At 47.3% G+C, this 17,363-nt stretch overlaps 1 protein-coding gene across 2 annotated transcripts in view; it reads left to right on the plus strand.

The window, feature by feature from the left end:
• Nucleotides 1-17,363, plus strand: part of TM7SF3 (transmembrane 7 superfamily member 3) — a 65,447-nt gene that overhangs the window by 28,705 nt on the left and 19,379 nt on the right. Inside the window, exons 6-8 of one of the 2 annotated variants that reach the window (XM_029058486.1) lie at nucleotides 876-1,053; nucleotides 11,603-11,689; nucleotides 16,766-16,846. In XM_029058486.1, the coding sequence (XP_028914319.1) occupies nucleotides 876-1,053; nucleotides 11,603-11,689; nucleotides 16,766-16,846 (346 nt within the window). The remainder of the gene's footprint in view (nucleotides 1-875; nucleotides 1,054-11,602; nucleotides 11,690-16,765; nucleotides 16,847-17,363) is intronic. The other variant, XM_029058487.1, reaches the window with a different exon arrangement.

Genomic DNA, 17,363 nt, shown 5'->3' on the forward strand with positions numbered 1-17,363 from the left:
CATTCAGTCGAAATTTATTGAGTGCTTACTGTGTGCAGAGCACTGTACTAAGGCTTGAAAAGTCCAATTCAGCAACAAAGAGAGACAATCCCTGCCCACAATGGACTCACAGTTTAGAAGCGGGGAGACAGACATCAAAAGAAGTAAACAGGTATCACTCCTCAAACACCTCCAAAGGTTGCTCATTTACCTCTGCTTCAATCAGACTCTCTACCATCGGCTTTAAAACACCCGATCGCTTTATCCCTTTCTACCTCACCTCCCTGATTTCCTACTACAACCCAGCCCCTACACAGTTCTCTCCTCTAATGGCAATTACTACTTGTACCTCCATCTCATTTATCTCGCTGCTGACATCCTGCCTCTGGCCTGGAACGCCCTCCCTCTTCATATCCAACCGACAGTGACTCTCCCCCCTCTTGAAAGCCTTATTGAAGGCCCGTTTCCTCCTAGAGGTCTTCCCTGACTAAGCCCCCATTTTCCTCTTCCCCCACTCCCTTCTGCATCGCCCTTGTACTTGATTCGCACCCTTTATTCAGCCCTCCCTCCGCCCTACAGCCCTTATATCCATTCTCTTAATTTATTTTGTATAAATGTCCGTCTCCCCCTCTAAACCGTAGGCTCGTTACGGGCAGGGAACGTTTCCACCAACTTTGTTATATCGTCTTCTCCCAGGTGCCCAATACAGTGCTCTGCACTCAGTAAGTGCTCAGTAAATTTGATGGATTGAATAAATTCTGTGCCTTCAAATCAAATTGGAGTTTGGCATGTTGGAAAAGGGACCTGTGGCTTGTTTTGAGTTCGATTTTTTTTTTTTTTTTTTTGAAAGTACGGAGAGGGTTTCAACCCATTGAGCCTTCATTTATGTGTTTCAGGTGGCTACCCTAACATCCAACGATAAGACCACCGTATACTTCTCTTCCCTCCCGGGACAAGGCGTGATTTACAACGTTATTGTCCGGGACCCGGTCTTGAACACTTCAGCTGCCTACGTTCCAGCTCACACATACGCCTGCAGCTTTGACGCCGTCGTGGATAACTGCTTCTCCCTCGGTAAGTAGAGGCTTGGCCCGGCAGCTAGAACCCAGCCCTGGGAGTCAGAAGGTCGTGGGTTATTAATCCCGGCTCCGCCACTTGTCCGCCACTGTGTGACCTCGGACAAGTCACTTCACTTCTCTGAGCCTCAGTTCCCTCATCTCTAAAATAGGATTAAGACTGTGAGCCCTATGTGGGACAGGGACTGTCTCCAATCCGATTATTTTGTATCTGCCCCAGTGCTTAGAACGGTGCCTGGCGATTAGTAAGCACTTCACAAATACCACTGTCATTCCCCCAGATTATTTTTCACCCTCGGGGACTGGCCTAGCCTTTAGGCCCAAAACAGAAGGGAAAAAATACTTCTGCTCTTCTCCAACTTCCTAACCAATCGACCTTTTAGGTATCTGAATTTTTGCATTTGTTTTTCTGTTTTTGATTCTTCCCTTTGCCCTTCTTGTGACTTTTCTGTGCCCTTCTGGTGTCCCTAATCCAATCCTCTCCACCAGTAACTTTCTACGAATGGTGATCCAAGAATGTTGTCTTCAATCCTCATTTCTTACCTGCCTCTTCTTCCTCCTCTCAATTTCTCCTACCCATTCTCTTTGAGAATAGTATTTATTAAGCGCTTACTCTATCCACTGGGGCTAGTAATACAAGTCACAGTCCCTGTCCCAAATGGGGCTCCCAATCTAAGAGGAGGGAGAAACGGACATTTTTATCCCTGCTTTACAGATGAGTATACTGAGGCATAGAGAAGTCGAGGCCCTGCCCCGGATCTCACGGCAGTCAGTGTGAGCCTAGAACCTTCGTCTCCTACCTCCAAGGCCCTCGCTCTTACTCGGAGGCCACACGCCTTATTATCTGTCCCGTCTTAAATTGGAAACTACATTTATCTCCGAATTGAAAGTACCAAGTATTTCGATTGGAATCACTTTCGTCAAAACTGCACTCATCCGCTGATTTAATCTGGACTTCCTGAATGATGACTGAAATCAGACTCTCCCGCCCGCGGTGCTTCAGTTAAAATTGTAGGGGATTTTTCTGACTTCCAGGCCTGTGCTCTATCCACTAGGCCACACTGCTTCTCCGTCAACCCCCTCTGTTTTCTTATATTCCCATTCCCTCCTGCCTCCCCCTTCTGCATCACCCTTGCGCTTTGATTTGTCCCTCAACCCTCCAACACTTTAGTACATAGTACTAGTACATAGTACATAGTCCTAATTTATCTTAATGTCGTCTCCCCTCTCTAGACTGTGAGATCTTTGTGGGCAGGGAATGTGTTTACCAACTTGTACTCTCCCAAGTGCTTAGTGTGGTGTTCTGCAAACAGTAAGTGTACACAGAGAAGCTTTGCGGCCTAGTGCAAAGAGCATGGCCTTGGGGGGTCAGAGGACGTGGGTTCTAATCCCGGCTCTGCCCACGTGTCCGCTGTCTCACCTCGGGCCGCTCACTTCACTTACCTCATCTGTAAAGTGGGGATTGAAGCCATGAGCCCGAGATAGGACATGGGCTTATTTCCAACCTGATTGTCTTGTATCTGCCCCAGCGTTTAGTACAGTGTCTGGCATATAGGAAGCGCGTAACAAATACCATAAAAAAAGTGCTCAATAAATACCACTAATTGAGCGAAATGTTTTTAGAGGACCTGAAGCTCATCTCTTTCCCTTGACTTGGTATTTCCCACCGACGTTCATTTTCAGGGTTTGATTTCAGGGCTCAGTAGCAAGGGCCCGGGCTTGGGAGTCAGAGGAGGTGGGTTCTAATCCCGACTCTGCCACTTGTCTGCTGTGTGACCTTGGGCAAGCCACTTCATTCAGTCGTATTTAATGAGCGCTTACTGAGCGCTGTACGTGTCCGCTGTCTAGCCTTGGGCCATTCGCTTCCCTTCTCTGGGCCTCAGTTCCCTCATCTGTAAAATGGGGATGAAGACTGTGAGCCTTGTATCTCCCCCAGCGCTTAGAACGGTGCTTGGCACATAGTAAGCCTTAACAAACACCGTTATTATGATTACAAGGAGAAATGCTCTGTCCTCTTGACCTCAGCTGTTCAGCTTCAACTGTTTAAATCGAGGAATCGAAAGTGACAGGATCAGTGAGCCCCTGACATCAGGAACTGTATCACTTCCGCTTCTTCCCCTTAATCATGGGGTGAAACCTGGAGTTTTTCGTGTGTAACCTGTGTACTTGGCAGGCAGTGACCTGTGAGTGTGACTTCCTGGTTAGAGCGATACCATCATGATGTTTACTTTGAAGAGCTAAAGCAGTTCTTAAGCCTCAGAGGCCCCCCTGTTCTGAAATGATTTTGTATGTCCACGTAATGGCACATTTTCCGTAGTCATCCCCCCGTCCTCCGCATCGAGTGGACCAATAAATAGCCCCAAATTAGGGGCTCTAATGCCGAAAAGGCGGCAGTGCTTTATGGAAACCCTCCACGGTCTGTAGTGCATTTCAGAGGCACGGAGCTGGGAACAATGCCTTACTAGCTCTAGGGGAAGCGAGGGAACGATGTTCGTGTTGGCCTACCATTTATCAATCAGTCAGTGCCCTACTGAGAGCTGACCTCCTCCAGGAGGCCTTCCCAGACCGAGCCCTCCCTTTCCCTCTGCTCTTCCCCCTTCCCCTCAGCACTGTGCATATTTGTATATATTGTTTATCTTATTTATTTTGTTAATGAGGTGTACATCTCCATGATTCTGTTTATCTTGATGATGTTGTTTTGTTCTGTTTTGCTCTGCTGTCTGTTTAGACTGCGAGCCCCTCATTGGGCAGGGATGGTCTCTATCTGTTGCCGAATTGTCCATTCCAAGCGCTTAGTACAGTGCTCTGCACATAGTAAACGCTCAATAAATACTATTGAGTGAATGAATGAATTTATTGAGCACTTAGTATGCGCAGAGCACTGTAGTAAGCACTTGGAAGAGTACAGTACAACAGAGTGGGTAGACAGGTTCCCTGCCCACAGTGAGCCATTAGAGCTTGGGCCTGGGAGTCAGAGGACCTGGGTTCTGATCCCGCTCTACCTATTGCTTGCTGGGTGACCTTAGGCAAATCACTTCACTTCTCTGAGCCTCAGTTTCCCCAACAGTAAAGTGGGGATTAAATACTAGCTCCTCCTCCTCAGTCTGCGAGCCCCATGCGGGACAGGGACTGTGCCTGACCTAATTAACTTGACTTGGCCTCAGCGCTTAGAACGGTGTTTAACACATAGTAAGTGCTTAACAAAGAGTACAGTGCTCTGCACACAGTAAGTGCTCAATAAATACGATTGAGTGAATGAACAAAAGCCATTAAAAACAATAATAAATAAGTTTACAGTCTAGAGTGGGATATGGACCTTGATATAAATAAATATATATGATATATAATTTAAAGATCTATACAGGAGTGCTGTGAGGTGAAGGGTGGGGGGTGAATATCAAATGCGCAAAGGTCACAGATCGAAGCGCATAGGCGACTCAGAAGGGAAAAGGAGCCGGGGAAAAGAGGGCTTAATCGGGGAAGGTCTCTTGGAGGAGGTGTGACCTTAATAAGGTTTTGAAGGTGGGGTTCTGTTTACTGTGTGCTGAGCGCTGTACTAAGTGCTCAGAAGAGTACGATTCGCCGGAGTTAGCAGACAAATTCCGTGTCCATGACGAGCTTACAGTCAATTGTATTTATTGAGTGTTTTCTGTGAGCGGAGCACTGTACTAAGCGCTTGGGAGAGTATAGCATAACAATACAACTCTGCCAATTGTCAGCTGTGTGACTGTGGGCAAGTCACTTAACTTCTCTATGCCTCAGTTACCTCATCTGTAAAAATGGGGATGAAAACTGTGAGCCTCACATGGGACAACCTGATGACCCTGTATCTCCCCCAGCGCTTAGAACAGTGCTCTGCACATAGTAAGTGCTTAACAAATACCAACATTATTATTATTATTATTATTATTATTATTACAACAGACACATTCCATGCCCACAATGAGTTTACAGTCTGGAGGGAGACTGACATTAATATTCATTCAGTTATGTTTATTGAGCACTTACTCTGTGTACTAAATGCTTTCTGTTGTGCTTTTTGTCTGTCTCCCCCTTTTAGACTGTGAGCCCGTCGTTGGACAGGGATGGTCTCTATCTGTTGCCCAATTGTCCGTTCCAAGCGCTTAGTCCAGTGCTCTGCACGTAGTAAGCGCTCAATAAATACGATTGAATGAATGCTTGGGAAAGTACAACACAACAATAAACAATAAAGTAACATATCATTTATAGATCCGTATAAAAGGGCTGTGGGGTTGAGGGTAGGGAGGATATCAAATGCCCAGTCGTCACAGATCCAAGGGGAAAGACGATGCAAAAGGGAGAGGGAGCCGGGGAAAAGAGGGCTTAAGCGGGGAAGGATTCCCAGGGGAATCTTGCTGTCCGCGGTTGCGTCGTCCTCACTCCGTCGCTGTCGAAGCAGCTTGGCCTGGGGAGAGGAGCCCGGGCCTGGGAGTCAGAGGACCTGTGTTCTAATCCCGGCTCTGCTGTGTGACCTCGGTCAAGTCCCTTCACTTCTCTGTGTTTCAGTTCCCTCATCTGCAAAATGGGGATTCAATCCCCGTTCTCTCTCTTTCTTAAACTGTGAGCCCCGTGAGGGACGCGATTATGTCGTATCTACCCCCGGGCTCAGTACAGTGCCCGGCACATAGTAAGTGCTTAACCAGTACCAGAGCTATTATTGTTAACGTGTGCAGAGCGGAACACTAGTCTAAGGATGGGGAAATCCCACTCTCTAACCACTCTCCCTCCCGACCTCTTTCCTTCCACTGCCCCCCTCCCCACAATAAGCCCCGCCACTTATCCCGGGCCATTTTGGTGTCCTTACCATCCCCTGCATTTTTAATGGCATTTGTTTGTAGCTTACTACATGCCAGGCACTGTACTGAGCACTGGGATAATCAGATTGCACACAGTGTATGTCCCAACTGTCTTAATCCCCATTTTCCAAATGAGGTCACTGAGGCCCAGAGCAGTGAAGTGACCTGCCCCGGGTCACACAGCAGACGGGTGGCGGAACTGTGATTAGAACCCAGGTCCTTCTGACTCCCAGGCCCGGGCTCGATCCACCAGGGTAAGTCACTTCACTTCTCTGGGCCTCGGTGACCTCCTCTGGAAAATGGGGATGGAGACTGTGAGCCCCACGGGGGAACGACCTGATTACCTTGTATCGATCCCAGTGCTTGGCATATAGTAAGCGCTTACCAAATACCATCTTCATTATTATTATTATGGATAGATCCTCACCCAGAGCTTGGCTCTCTGTGCTGAACGCAGCTCCCTTCCTCCCTCGCCCCTGTGCGGATGACAGAACCCCCAAACCCTTAGGCCTGGCTGGCCTCCCCGGGCTGCCTCCTACGCTCCTGTGCGCAACGTGCAGGGCAGGGCCAGAGCAAGTCCTGCCATCCTCATCTGCTCTCACCCTTCAATCAACGGCGTTTACTGAGCGCTGGCTGTGGGCAGAGCACCGTACTAAGCGTTTGGGAGAGTACAGGTCAACAGAGTTAGTCGTCCAACCTGATGAACACAGCGCTTAGAACAGTGGTTGGCACACAGTAAGCGCTTAACAAATGCCACGGTTATTATTGTCAGGATCCCCTCCCACAATGACCTTGCAGTCTTAGACCGCGAGCCCTGTCATCCTCATCAGGGGGTTTTATTAAGTGATTTACTGTGTGCAGAGCAGTGTACTAAGTGTTTGATCCTCATCGGGGGCTTATTAAGCGATTTACTGTGTGCAGAGCAGTGTACTAAGCATTTGATCCCATCAGGGGGTTTTACTAAGTGATTTACTGTGTGCAGAGCAGTGAACTAAGTGTTTGATCCTCATCAGGGGGTTTATTAAGCGATTTACTCTGTGCAGAGCAGTGTACTAAGCGTTTGATCCCATCAGGGGGTTTTATTAAGTGATTTACTGTGTGCAGAGCAGTGTACTGAGTGTTTGATCCTCATCAGGGGGTTTATTAAGCGATTTACTGTGTGCAGAGCAGTGTACTAAGCGTTTGATCCCATCAGGGGGGTTTATTAAGCGATTTCCTGTGTGCAGAGCAGTGTACTAAGCGTTTGGGAGAGTACGATCTAACAGAGGAGCACCGTGGCAGAGCGGATAGAGCACGGGCCCGGGAGTCAGATGGTCAGGGGGTTCCAATCCCGTCTCCGCCACTTGTCTGCTGTGTCACTTCACTTCTCTGGGCCTCGGTGACCTCATCTGGAAAATGGGGATTAAACCCGTGAGCCTCACGTGGGACGGGGACTGTGCCCAGCCCAATTTACTTGTATCCACCTCAGTGCTTAGTACAGCACTTAGCGCACAGTAAGCTCTTAAATACCACAGTTATTATTATTATTGATTATTGTTGTTGATTCGCTTCTAGCCACCCCAGCACTTAGTACAATGCCTGGAACTCAGTAATGTGCTTAACAAGTACTAGAATTATTATTATGATTATTCTTATCATTATTATTATTGTCAGGATCCCTACCCTCAACAACCTTACCGCTTCAGACTGTGAGCCCTATCATCATCATTATTAGTGGTATTTATGGAGCACTTACTGTGTTCAGAGCACTCAGTTCCCTCATCTGTAAAATGGGGATAAAGAGTGTGAGCCCCACGGGGAACAAGGACTGTGTCCAACCTGCCCAACTTCTATCTACTCCAGCGCTTAGAACAGTGCTTGGCACAGAGTGCTTAACAAGTACCATAATTATTATTATTATAACTATCGCTAAGCATTTGGGAGAGTACATTCCAACAGAGTTGGTACGTCACTATCTCTGTCCAGAAGGACCTTACTCATGTCGCTCTCTGTAATTTATTTCTATTCATGTCTGTCTCCCCCTCTAGACTGTAAGCTCGTTGTGGGCAGGGTCTGTTCTGTTGCTCTGTTGGACTCTCCCAAGCGCTTAGTATACTAGCGAAGCAGCGAGGCTCAGTGGAAAGAGCCCGGGCTTGAGAGTCAGAGGTCATGGGTTCGAATCCCTGCTCCGCCACTTGTCAGCTGTGTGACTGTGGGCAAGTCACTTCAGGAGCAGCGTGGCTCAGTGGAAAGTGCATGGGCTTTGGAGTCAGGACTCATGAGTTTGAATCCCAGCTCTGCCACTTGTCAGCTGTGTGACTGTGGGCAAGTCACTTCACTTCTCTGTGCCTCAGTTCCCTCATCTGTAAAATGGGGATTAAGACTGTGAGCCCCACGTGGGACAACCTGATTCCCCTGTGTCTACCCCAGCGCTTAGAACAGTGTTCGGCACATAGTAAGCGCTTAACAAATACCAACATTATTAATACTTAACTACTCTGGGCCTCAGTTATCTCATCGGTAAAATGGGGATTAAGACTGTGTGCTGTGTGACCTGATCACCTTGTAGCATGGCTCAGTGGAAAGAGCCTGGGCTTGGGAGGCAGAGGTCCTGGATTCAAATCCCGGCTCTGCCACTTGTCATCTCTGTGACTGTGGTCAAGTCACTTCACTTCTCTGGGCCTCAGTTACCTCATCTGTAAAATGGGGTTAACTGTGAGCCTCACGTGGGACAACCTGATTACCCTGTATCTACCCCAGCACTTAGAACAGTATTCTGCACATAGTAAGCGCTTAACAAATACCAACATTATTATCATTATTATTATTGTATCTACCCCAGTGCTTAGAACAGTGCTTGGCACATAGTAAGTGCTTAACAAATGCTATCGTTATTATTGTTATTATTACTCTGCACCCAGTAAGCGCTCAATAAATATGATTGACTGACCGATTTACAGTCCAGAGGGACATTTAGATAAATTCTGGCTATGGACATAAGAACTTTGGGGCAGAGGGTGGGGTGAATATCAAGTACTTGAAGGATACAGATCCAAGTGAATAGGTGACGCAGAAGGGAGTGGGAGAAGAGGAAATGAGGGCTTAGGCGAAAATAATAATAATAATTATGGTATTTAAGCGTTTACTATGTGCAGAGCACCGTTCTAAGCGCTGGGGTAGATACAGGGTAATCAGGTTGTCCCACGTGGGGCTCACATTTTTTAATCCCCGTTTTTACAGATAAAGTAACTGAGGCCCAGAGAAGTTAAGTGACTCGCCCCTCCTTCCATCCTGGAACTCCCTCTCCCTTCCCATAGTTCATTCATTCAATCGTATTTATTGAGCGCTTTCTGTGTGCAGAGCACTGTACTAAGCGCTTGGAATGGACAATTCAGCAACAGATAGAGACAGTTCCTGCCCACAATGGGCTCACAGTGTAGAAGAGGGGAGGCAGGCATCAGAGCAGACCACTTCTCCCTTCCGTCTTCAAGGCTGAATCTCCCTCCAGGAAGATTTGTTTGGTTTCTTGAGGTTTTTGTTAAGCACCTACTACGTGCCAGGCACCGTACTAAGCCGTGGCGTAGATACCGACTGTTCAGGATGGACACAGTCCCTGTCCCACGTGGGTCTCTCAGACTTAAACTCCGTTTTTCAGATGAGGGAACCGAGGCCCAGAGAAGGGAAGTGGCTTGCGAGGTCCCCCAGCAGGATCAGAACCCAGGTCCTTCTGACTCCCAGGCCCGGACTCTAACCGTTAGGCCAGGCTCCTTCTCAGTTACTCTGATTACTCTCATCCCCCCCACCCCATTTCTTCCTCTTCTGCCACTTCAACATTTCCTCATCACCTAAGCCCTTGTCAGTCAAACGTATTTATCGAGCGCTTACTCTGTGCAGAGCACTGTACTGAGCACTTTGGGAGAGTGCAATATAGCAATATATATAAAACCCTCTGCACTCACACCCCTCTGGTCCTCTCCCCTCTCTATTCCTTCCACTTTCTTCCTCTTTTTCAAATCCCACATTCAACTTGTCATCCAGCTCGCGGTTCTTCCTTCATTACATCTCCGCAAGGCAGCCCTTCCTCTCCATCCGAACTGACCCAAGCACGCTGTGGATCCAAGCATTTGTCATTTCCCGCCTTGACTCCGTATCAGCCGCCTCACCGACCGCCCCGTCTCCTGTCTCTCCCCTCTAGCGGACCATGTGTACAGAAAGATATGTACTTATCTTTAAAATCCATTGCTTAATTCTCCGTTATAGAGAAGCAGGGTGGCACAGTGGAAAGAGCCCGGGCCTGGGAGTCAGAGGTCATAGGTTCGAATCCCGGCTCTGCCGTTTGTCAGCTGGGTGAATGTGGGCAAGTCACTTCACTTCTCTGGGCCTCAGTCACCTCATCTGTAAAATGGGGATTAACTGTGAGCCTCACGTGGGACAACCTGATTACCCTGTATCTCCCCCAGCGCTTAGAACAGTGCTCGGCACATAATAAGCGCTTAACAAATCCCAACATTATTATTGCTTCTCCTACCTCTCACTTATTTTAGGGTCCATCTCTCCCCCTCTCAGCATGAGAATAATAATAATGATAATGATGATAGCATTTAATTACTATGTTTGAAGCACTGTGCTAAGCGCTGCCGGGGGATACAAGATGATCAGGTTGTCCCACGCAGTGCTCACAGTCTTAATCCACATTTTGCAGACGAGGTAACTGAGGCAAGTTAAGTGACTTGCCCAAAGTCACACAGCTGATGAGTGGTGGAGCCGAGATTAGAACCCATGACCTCTGACTCCCAAGCCCGGGCTCTTTCCACTGAGCCACGCCTCTTATCAAAGCAGAGAGGCCTAGTGGGTAGAGCGTGGGCCTGGGTTCTAATCCTGGCTCGACTGCTTGTCTGCTTGTGTGACCTTGGGCAAGTCACTTGACTTCTCTTGGCCTCAGTTACCTCATCTGTAAAATGGGGATGGAGACATGGGACAGGGACTATGTCCAACTCCATTTGCTTGTATCCACCCCAGTGCTTAGCACAGTGGTTGGTATATAGTAAGTGCTTAGCAAATACCATCATTATTATTATTCTTCTCTGGACCTCAGTTCCCTCATTTGAAAAATGGGGATTAAGACTGTAATCACCATGTGGGACATGAACTAAGTCCAAGCCTGTATGTAAACCATTGTTTAATAATAATAATAATAATAATAATAATGATGGTGGTATTTAAGCACTTACTATGTGCAAAGCACTGTTCTAAGCACTGGGGTAGATACAGGGTCATCAGGTTGTCCCACGTGAGGCTCACAGTCTTAACCACCATTTTACAGCTGAGATCACTGAGGCACAGAGAAGTGAAGTGACTTGCCCACAGTCACACAGCTGACAAGTGGCAGAGCTGGGATTCGAACCCATGACCTCTGACTCCCAAGCCCAGGCTCTTTCCACTGAGCCACGCTGCTGCTTGGCACATAGTAAGCATTTAACAAACACCATTAAAAAAAAATCCCCCCAAAACCTAGTCTGTAAGCTCCCCGAGGGCAGAGATCGAGCCTGTTCACTATATCGCATTCTCCCAGATGCTTATTACAGTGCTCTGCACACAAGAAGTGCTCAATACATGCAAATGATTGCTGTGGAAATAAATAGGCTGACTTCTCTAAAATGTTCACTTGCTTTTCCACCCACCTGGGTCACTTAAACGAATCCAAATACAGAAGCGTGTGCCTAACGTCCGTTTTACCTCTTGCTGTTTTAGGAAGGATTTCCACCAAAGTGTTCTTCACCCTCTTCAGCCTCTTGGGCCTCTTCATTTGTTTCTTTGGACATCGATTCTGGAAGACAGGTATTGTGAAATGTTTTTTCCTTAACACAAGTATGCTTCCTTAACCTGCAAGTGGAATGGATCAATTAGTCCATCAGTGGAATTGATTGATTCATTCATTCAATCGTGTTTATTGGGCGCTTACTATGTGCAGAGCACTGTACTGAGCGCTTGGAATGGACAATTGGGCAACAGATAGGACAGTCCCTGCCCAACGACGGGCTCACGGTCTAAACGGGGGAGACGGACAACAAAACGAAAGAAGTTGTGAGGTGTCAGTACCACCGAGAGCTTACTGTGTGCCGACCACTAATGCAATACAACAGATTTGGGTTGGAGTGGATTGTCCTCCACGAGGCCTTGCGTCAATCAGTCCGTCGGTCTTATTTATTGAGCGCTTACCGTGTGCAGAGCACTGTACGAAGTGGTTGGGAGAGGATGGGAGAACAATATGACAGACCCATTCCTTGCCCACAGCGAACTTACAGTCCAGAGGGGGAGTCAGACGTTGATAGAAATAACTAAATTACAAGTGTAATAAATCATAGATACAACGAATAAATTGCATATCGATATTGATGCCCTGATTAAGCCTTCCTTTCCCTGACTCTCTTTCCCTTCTGCGTCGTCCGTTCACTTGGATCTGTGACTTTTGGGCGTTTGATATCGGCCCCACCCACATCCCCGCAGCACTCATCAACATACCTTTAAATGATATAAATGATTTGTTCGTATTAGCGTCTGCCTCTCCCTCTATACTCAAAGCTTGTCTTGAGCAGGGAACGTATCCGCAAATTCTGTTGAGAAACAGTGTGGCCTAGTGGCTAGAGCCCGGGCCTGGAGGTCAGAAGGTTGTGGGTTCTAAATTCTGGCTCTGCTACTTGTCTGTTGAATGATCTTGGGCGAGTCACTTCACTTCTCTGGGCCTCAGTTCCCTCATCTGTAAAATTGGGATGAAGACGGTGAGCCTCAGGTGGGACAGGGACTGTGTCCCACCTTATTTGCTTCTATCCACCCCAGCGCCTAGTACAGTGCCCGGCACATAGGAAGTGCTTAACAATATATATAGTAGTGTTTGTTAAGTGCTTACCATGTGGCAGGCACTGTACTAAGCACTGGGGTGGATATCTTCTATATATGTCTAGAAGATATATATAATTGTTTTCTAGTTATAATAACAAGAATCTATTAAATATAAAAATTCATAATCAACAAAATCATAATTCGTAACATCAAAAACTATACACTAGAAAGGTAAATTAATATTCATTCATTCAATCATATTTATTGAGCTCTTACTATGTGCAGAGCACTGTACTAAGCACTTGGAATATACAGTTCAGCAACAGAGAGAGACAATCCTTGCCCAACAGCAAGCTCACAGTCTAAATGGGGGAGACAGACAACGAAACAAAACAAGTATTAAGCAAATAATCAATATAATGAATAATAATAATAATAATGTTGGTATTTGTTAAGCGCTTACTATGTGCTGAGCACTGTTCTAAGCCGTGGGGTAGATACAGGGTAATCAGGTTGTCCCACATGAGACTCACAGTTAATCCCCATTTTACAGATGAGGGAACTGAGGCACAGAGAAGTTAAGTGACTTGCCCACAGTCACACAGCTGACAAGTGGCTGAGCCGGGATTCGAACCCATGACCTCTGACTCCCAAGCCCGGGCTCTTTCTACTGAGCCATGCTGCTTCTCTGAAATGATCCCCTCCCCCCACCCCCGAGGACTGAGGGCCAGAGCAGAGATCTCTTCTGCATCACCCTGATGCTTCGATTTGTACCCTCCTTTTAGTCCCCCCACTCTCAGCCGCGCGGATCTCGTGTCCATATCCGCAATCTGTTCATTTCTATTAACGTCTGTCTCCCTGCTCCAGACTCTTAGCTCCCTGCGGGCCGGGAACCTGTCTACCAACTCACGTCGATTAATCAATGAAATTTATTGAGGGCTTACTATGTGCACAGCACTGTACTAAGCACTTGGGAGAGTACAGGACATATAATTTATTATAATAATAATAATTATGGTATTTGTTAAGCACTTACTATGTGCAGAGCACTGTTCTAAGCGCTGGGGGAGATACAGGGTCATCAGATTGTCCTCTGTGGGGCTCACAATTTTTAATCCCCATTTTACAGATGAGGTAACTGAGGCCCAGAGAAGTTAAGTGACTTGCCCAAGGTCACAGAGCAGACAAGTGGCGGAGTCGGGATTCAAACCCATGACCTCTGACTCCTAAACCCCGGGCTCCTGCCACTGAGCCACGCTGCTTCTCTAATTTACGGTATAATAATACAATATGATATATAATATAGCATAAATTCTAGTATTCAGACATTATCATAATGATTTATAATGATTACAATACGTTATGATTGATTGTAATTTGCAGTGTGATTATAATATTAATTTACAATATTAAGACATTAATATAAATAAATTACAGATATAAAAAATAAATCATAGATATAACAGATATATTACAGTTGGAAGCAATAAATTACAGATTTTTACAGATTCCCCAGTCAGGCCTTCCTTTTCCTGGCACACTCTCCCTTCAGTGTCTAGACTCAGTGGAAAGAGTCCGGGCTTGGGAGTCAGAGGTCATGGGTTTGAATTCTGGCTCAGCCACTTAGCTGTGTGACCGTGGGCAAGTCACTTAACTTCTCTGGGCCTCAGTGACCTTATCTGTAAAATGGGGATAAAGACTGTGAGCCTCACGTGGGACAACTTGATGACCCTGTATCTACCCCAGTGCTTAGAACAGTGCTCTGCACATAGTAAGCGCTTAACAGATACCAACATTATTATTATTATTATTAAATACATTTCTGCATCATCATTAGAGAAGAGTCAATCCTTTCCCCTCTCCAAAGTTATTAGCCAGAAATGCAACTTCATTCATTCAGTTGTATTTATTGAGCACTTACTGTGTACAGAGCACTGGACTGAGCGCTTGGTGGCTCAGTGGAAAGAGCCCGGGCTTGGGAGTCAGAGGTCATGGGTTCGATTCCTGACTCTGCCACTTGTCATCTGTGTGACCGTGGGCAAGTCACTTCACTTCTCTGTGCCTCAGTTCCCTCATCTGGATTAAGACTGTGAGCCCCACATGGGACAACCTGATGACCCTGTATCTCCCCCAGCGCTTAGAACAGTGCTCTGCACATAGTAAGCGCTTAGCAAATACCAACATTATTATTATTATTATTATTATTAAAGTACAGTTCGGCAATATGGACAATCCCTGCCCACAATGGGTTTACAGTCGAGGACGGGGAGGCAGACATCAAAACACGTAAACGGGCATCAGTGGCATTAATATAAATAAATAGAATTAGATGTATACACATCAAAAGAAGTAAACAGGCATTAATGTAAATAAATAGAATGATAGATATGTACACATAGCCACAAGAGTGGGGCAGGGAAGGGGGGTAGAGCGAAGGGAGCGAGTCGGAGTGATTGTGGAGTGGGGGGATGTGTTTCCTCAGGGAACATCCTGACTGGGAAACTGACAACAAGCCCTGGCTTGGATGCTTTTGGCCTTAAAAGGGATAACCCGGGGCATCTGAACCAGACTTTGTACACAGTAAGCGCTCAATAAATACCATTCATTGGTTGATCCAAAGCCCCTCCCTTCTCTGTGCCTCAGTTCCCTCATCTGTAAAATGGGGATGAAGACTGTGAGCCTCACATGGGACAACCTGATTATCCTGTATCTGCCCCAGCGCTTAGAACAGTGCTCTGCACATAGTAAGCACTTAACAAATACCAACATTATTATTATTATTATTCCCCTCCCACCTCCAGAGGAAATTGTGGCCTAGTGGATAGAGCCCGAGCCTGGGAGTCAGGAGGACATGAGTTCTAATCCCGGCTCTGCCACTTGCCTGCTGTGTGACCCTGGGCAAGTCACTCATCTTCTCCATACCTCAGTTCCCTCATCTGTAAAATGGGGGTGAGACTGTGAGAGTTATATGGGACAGGGACCGCGTCCAACCCGATTATCTTGTATCTACCCAGTGCTTAGAACAGTGCCTGGCACATAGTAAGCGCATAACAAATACCAACATTATTATTATTATTTTGAAGCGAAGGCAGAGTGATCGTCAGATATGAGGAGGGAAGGCATTCCAGGCCAGAAACAGGACGAGGGCGAGAGGTCCGCAGCGAGACGGGCGAGGTGGAGGTAGAGTGAGCAGCTTGGCATTCGACTGTAAGCCTGTCAGTGGGCAGGGACTGTCTCTGTCTGTTGCCGATTTGTATATTCCAAGCGCTTGGTACAGTGCTCTGCACATAGTAAGCGCTCCGTAAATACTATTGAATGAATGAATGAGAGGAGCAAAGTGTATGGGCTGGGTTGAAGTAGGAGAGCAGGTAGGAGCAAAGTGACTTGCCCAAGGTCCCACAGCAGACAAGTGGCAGAGCCGGAATGAGAACCCAGGTCCTTCTGACTCCCGGACCCGGGCTCTACCCACTAAATCGCGCTATTTCTCTGACTCCCAGTCCGGGCTTTATCCCCTAGACCGTGGCTGATTCTCTATTAATCCATCTACATTAGTGCTGAGGATGGGTTTTACCCGCGTGCTCAGCGCTCATTAAATCCTCAATAAATATGATTGCCTTTTTTTTAATGGTATCCGTTAAGCGCTCACTGGGTGCCAGGCACCGTTCTAAGCGCCGAGGTAGATACCCAGTCCCTGTCCCACATTCATTCATTCATTCAATAGTATTTATTGAGCGCTTACTATGTGCAGAGCACTGTACTAAGCGCTTGGAATGTACAAATCAGTAACAGAGACAGTCCCTGCCCTTTGACGGGCTTACGGTCTAATCGGGGGAGGCGGACAGACAAGAACAATAGCAGTTAATAGAATCACAGTCTTAATTCCCGTTTTCCAGATGAGGTAACCGAGGCACAGAGAAATCAAGCGACTCACCCGAGGTCATACAGCCGACGAGCGGCCGGGGTGGCCTCGGGCCGGTTGGCTACCGTGGCGGCTTCCTGAGGTGGTCATCTGTAAGGACGGACTTCATTCTGCCATCGCCTAAAAATTGTTTTCCCTCTGTCGTGTTTTTTCAGAGTTGTTCTTCGTTGGCTTTATCCATGTGGGATTTTTGTTCTTTATAACCATCACGTGGCTAACTCCTCTCAGCTATGACGGTAAGCGAAAAGGATCCGGCTTTGTAAGGTCACGAGGTTAAATGTGGAGTTCTCTCTAATGATAATAATAGTAATAATAATAACGATGATATAATAGTGGTGGTACTAGTTGAGTGCTTACTCTGTGCCAAGCACTGGACTGAGCGCTGAGGTAGATACCAGATCATCAGGGCCCAAATGGGGACTCTTTGTCTGGGTAGGAGGGAGAGCAGGGATTGAATCCCCATTTTGCAGATGAGGGAACTCTCGCCCCCTCCTACCTCTCCTCTCTTCTCTCTTTCCACCGCCCACCCCGCGCGCTCCGCTCCTCCGCCGCCCGCCTCCTCACCGTCCCCCGTTCTCGCCCGTCCCGCCGTCGACCCCCGGGCCACGTCCTCCCGCGGTCCCGGAACGCCCTCCCTCCTCACCTCCGCCAAACTCATTCTCTTCCCCTCTTCAAAACCCTACTTACAGCTCACCTCCTCCGAGAGGCCTTCCCGGACTGAGCTCCCCTTTTCCCTCTGCTCCCTCTGCTACC

The sequence above is a fragment of the Ornithorhynchus anatinus genome, chromosome 2 (assembly GCF_004115215.2).
Source record: "Ornithorhynchus anatinus isolate Pmale09 chromosome 2, mOrnAna1.pri.v4, whole genome shotgun sequence".
Lineage (NCBI taxonomy): Eukaryota > Metazoa > Chordata > Mammalia > Monotremata > Ornithorhynchidae > Ornithorhynchus > Ornithorhynchus anatinus.